At 49.6% G+C, this 4,670-nt stretch overlaps 1 protein-coding gene across 1 annotated transcript in view; it reads right to left on the bottom strand.

Moving 5' to 3' along the window:
- Window positions 1–4,670, bottom strand: part of LOC105549269 (short transient receptor potential channel 2-like) — a 28,547-nt gene that overhangs the window by 8,378 nt on the left and 15,499 nt on the right. Inside the window, 4 exon segments of the mRNA XM_011993732.1 lie at window positions 271–460; window positions 552–588; window positions 590–753; window positions 4,332–4,506. Of these exon segments, the coding sequence (XP_011849122.1) occupies window positions 271–460; window positions 552–588; window positions 590–753; window positions 4,332–4,506 (566 nt within the window).

Raw genomic sequence — 4,670 nt, 5'->3', positions numbered from 1 at the left:
AACTGACAGAACTGGGACTGGAACTCCCAACCAAGGGCTCTTTCTGCTATCTATGGTTCGTAATCTTTTCTGGGGTCATGGGCCTGTTTGAGAATTAGATGTAAGTTGTAGACCCTCTCTGCAGAAAAATATACATTTACCCTCCAAATTTTGCCTGTAGTTTTCAGGGGTCTTTGGAGCGCATGCCTCTGGAGGAACGCAGGTCAAGGATTCCTGTGTTACCCAAGAGCTGGGGAGTTTTGGAAGGAAGTCAAATGGAGTCTTCAGAGCAGAGCTCAGAGCAGAGCCGGTATGCACCGGATCATATCATCGATCATCTTGCCGATGGAAATCTGCAGAGTGCCCAGCGACTCATGGGCTGGCAGAATGTAGGCCAGGTGGGTGAAGCTGAGCATACTGGTGACAGCAAAGAGCACCTCAGCCAAGAACTGGGGATCCTCGGTGTGCCACTTGCTTCGTTCTGTGCGGGGTGGAATGGGGGCTGTGGCTGGAAGCCAAGAGCCAAGAAAGAAGAACTGGAGGATTCAGGGCTGAGTTGAAGGGACACTCACCAGCCGTGGTGAAATAGTGGCAGGCAGTTGCTTGGGAGGTGGTCCTGGCAGTGCATGTGGGCAAGCCCAGCCAGGAGGAGGCGCAGTGCGAAGGCAGCCAGGTACAGGGACAGGATGATCATATCCAGGAAGTTTCACCAGTCCAGGAGGTAACTGCGCAGGCCCTCAATCCACACTTCCTTGCACTCAAACCACAGGAAGCCTGAAGAGGGGTGGCAGGGAGCCCAGGACAGGATCGGACTGAACTTCTCCTTCTATGTCAGAGCTAGATTACGAGGCGGGGGAACCTATGAATGGCAGTGGGGTGCTAAAACATTATGGGGTGGTCAATGACATGTAAACATGTAATCCATTCCGGAACAAGTGATCTTATGTGAACATAAAAAAGACTCCTTGCTGATGCAGACACTGCTGGCGTGACTGCACCAATGATCTCAGGCAGCAGACACTCAGAAAGTGAGTATCACCTGGGACAGGCTGTTTATTAGGAGAGAATGACTGAAATTTGTTTCTCCGTGCCCTCCACCAAGTAAATACTGGACAAATAATTGAAGAATATTGATTTGAGGCTGGGTGCGGTGGCTCACGCCTGTAATCCCAGCACTTTGGAGGGCCGAGGCAGGAGGATTGCTTGAGCCCAGGAGTTTGAGACCAGCCTGGGCAACATGGTGAAACCCCATCTCTATTAAACTATTTTTAAAAAGTTAAAAAAAAATACAGAGTATCGACTTGAAGGGGCTCCAAATTCTCAGGTTGCTCAGGCTACCTGTGTTCCAGTGAGGCCCAGTACCAAACCTGGGGCTGGGGGTCTTGGGAGCTGGACCCCATTAGCTAGGCAGCCCTGCCCACGTTGCACCCTTCTCATTCCCTGGGTACAATCATGTGCTTTTCCACTCACTGTTTGTTTCCTCTGCCTAGAATGTCCTTCCACATCCTCTGGAAGCCCAGCTCACCTTCGTGGCCTAGGTCACATGTTATCTCCTCCAAGTAGCCTTCCCTAAGCAGGTGGAGTGAATTTCTCAGGGTTTTGTGTTCTCACAGCTCATATCTCTGTGATCCCATCATTACGGGGCACTGCAGGATATCGCTCCACAGGTCTGTCTCTACCCTGCCTCCCCCTGAACTTGGAGCCCCTCAAGGGCAGGGACTATGTCCACTCATCTCTGTCCCTGGCGCCCAGAACAAATTAAACAAATACGTCAAAAAAAAAAAAAAATATATATATATATATAGAGAGAGAGAGAGAGAGAGACAGAGTCTTGCTCTCTGTCCCCCAGGCTGGAGTGCAGTGGCGCTATCTTGGTTCACTGCAACCTCCACCTCCTGGGTTCAAGCAATTCTCCTGCCTTAGTCTCCCGAGTAGCTGGGATTACAGGCACATGCCACCATACTTGACTAATTTTTGTATTTTTTAGTAGAGACAGGGTTTCACCATGTTGGCCAGGTTGGTCTCGAACTCCTGACCTCAGGAGATACACCCGCCTCGGCCTCCCCAAGTCTTGGGATTACAGGCGTAAGCCACTGCGCCCGGCCTAAACAAACATTTAGTAAGCTCCTACCATGTGCCAGTGGGAACCTCTGGTGAATAAGACAGTCCCTGCCCTCCCAGGGCTTACAGTCAGTGAGGAACACAGTGGGTAACCCAAGTGGGTCTCATACAGTGTGGTAAATGCTAAGACTAAGGAGCAGGGGGACAGAGGGACTGTTATGGGTGTTTAGGAATGGACCCTAACCCTGATTTAGGGGCCAGGGAAACCTTCTCCAAAAGTGGCATTTAAGCTGAGACCTGAAGGAGGAGTGGGAGCCAGCCAGCAGTGCAGGAAGGGGCGAGTGCTCTAGAAAAAGTGAATGAGCAAAGGCCTAGACAAATGTGAATATCATGTGGTCGGGAACTGAAATCAGTTCTGTAGAGCAGGAATGCCTTGTGAGGGTGGGGTGCACGCTCAGTGAATATGTGTTGGATGGATGGGGCCATGTTGAACTTTTCCATGTACTCTTAGGGTTTCACTCATGATAGGGCATCAAGAAACATTTATTACATGAATAAATAGGTTTGTTTCATATGTTTCTAAGACTTTTCTTCTCCCATGGGTAGGAATTCTATTGGTTTCCTCTCCACTCAGCACAGGTCAATCCACGTTTAGTAAATAGGATGAGAAACTTTCCCTCTTGGGCTGCTCTTAGTTTCTTTCCCTAAAGTTTCTGCACCAGATTTCCTTTCTGGCATCACTGACTGGCCTGGTACAGGGTGGAGCAGTGGACTTGGTATACTGGTGGCTCTGGAGTTCACTAACCAAGCCAGAGCTAAATGAGAGGAGGACAGCCGAGGAAGGCGCCACCAATTTGGCCTGCTGAGCTGACGGGCCAGAAGCTGGCTGAAGCTCTGGGGATTCTTATAAACTGCATTTGCTAAATTGTTTGTGAATACTCAGTTCTGCTATAGAAGAAAAGAAAACAAATGGAATGGATGAAACTTATGTGTTAAGTATAGGCTAGTTACTTTGGTGACATGTTGAACAAATAAAGTTAGTAGAGTATGTGTGTGTGAACATACATAGAAAGAGATGGACAGACTCTAAATATTCATGATACACTGAATATGCTTGAAGCATATGAGGCCCTCAGTATTCATGAGATCTTAAATCAGCTACCCACTGGCACCAGCCGTTCTCTTTCCACATGTCCTCTGCCCAAATAATGCATATAAAAGTAATAGCAGCTCATCAGGATAACTGGCAAGCTACAGCTGTGGCCAAACATAACTGTCACTGTGTTTCTCCCATAGATCAAGTCTTGGGCCAAGGTATCTTCTTTTATTACTATTATTTTATTTTATTTCATTTCATTTAGTTTGGAGACAGAGTCTTGCTCTGTCACCAGGTTGGAGCAATCTCGGCTCACTGCAATCTCCGCCTCCTGGGTTCAAGCAGTTCTCCTGCCTCAACCTCCTGAGTAGCTGGGATTACAGACGCATGCTGCCATGCCTGGCTCATTTTTTGTATTTTAGTACAGACGGGGTTTCACCATGTTCCCTGGGCTGGTCTCGAACTCCTGAGGTCAGGCAATTCGATTGCCTTGGCCTCCCAGACTGCTAGGATTACAGGCGTGAGTCACTGCACCCGGCCAATCTTCTTTTATTTTTAAGGGATAGAGTCTCTCTATGTTGCCCAGGCTGGTCTTGAATTTCTGGCCTCAAGCAATCCTCCCACCTCAACCTCTTGAGTAGCTGAGATTACAGGCATGAGCCACCATGCCTGGCTCCAGGTACCTTCTGTCTATTGCACCACCCCCCTAACCCCAGCCACTCAAACCTCAACTCTGATCCTCATTACAACACCATCATAATTACACCACTTACGGATTTAACTCGCTGTATGATTTGAGTCTTTTCATTTGGTCTGTGAGACTTTCTGCTCCATGACCTCCAGGAGAGCCTGTCTTGCAGTACCTGGGGGCTGCCATGACACCAAGGTATGTTCCCACCTCGCACTGTGGACCAGGGTCTTATTTGTGAGAGGACAGAAACCTCCAGGCTAGGTAGTGACTGATGCCAGGGAGGGGGAAGAAGGGGTCCTTGCTCAGGGAGTCTACCACAGGGCTAGGTCCCCGACTAGGCATGAGGGAAAGGGCCCTGTACTGTGTTACAGCCCAGAGGGGTCTGGTTATATGTTCAGGGGTCATCTACAAAGCAGGATCCCCCTGTTGGGGTGCTTATTGTGAAGGACAGGAAGGGGGGCCCCTAAGCGACACTGCCACAAATAAAGGGTCCTACACTTATACCTGTGACCCAAATCATGTGTAGTGAAGTCTCCCAGACACTCTGGCTGCGGCCACGGAAGGTGCTCAGCTGTGTCTCCACGACCAGGGACTCTCCCAGCAGGAAGATGAGGAACCACAGACAGGAGGCGGAGTGCAGCAGGAACTTCAGTACTGGGATCTTTAGCAGGCGGCCCAGCTTCCAAGGGAAGGAATGGGAGTAGGGCTCTCAGTCCTGGGTGTCTCTCGCTCCTGCAAGCCCTTCTAGACTGCTCCACCCACGTGACTCCCCTTTCTCAGATTCAGTCACGCACTATTCAGACATACATTGAGAATGTGTTACATATCAGGCCGTAGACTCAT

The sequence above is a fragment of the Mandrillus leucophaeus genome, unplaced genomic scaffold, assembly GCF_000951045.1.
Source record: "Mandrillus leucophaeus isolate KB7577 unplaced genomic scaffold, Mleu.le_1.0 Scaffold432, whole genome shotgun sequence".
In the NCBI taxonomy this organism is placed as follows: Eukaryota; Metazoa; Chordata; class Mammalia; order Primates; family Cercopithecidae; genus Mandrillus; species Mandrillus leucophaeus.
Note: the sequence above shows the minus strand (reverse complement) of the source record. Positions and strands in the feature narration are given on the sequence as shown.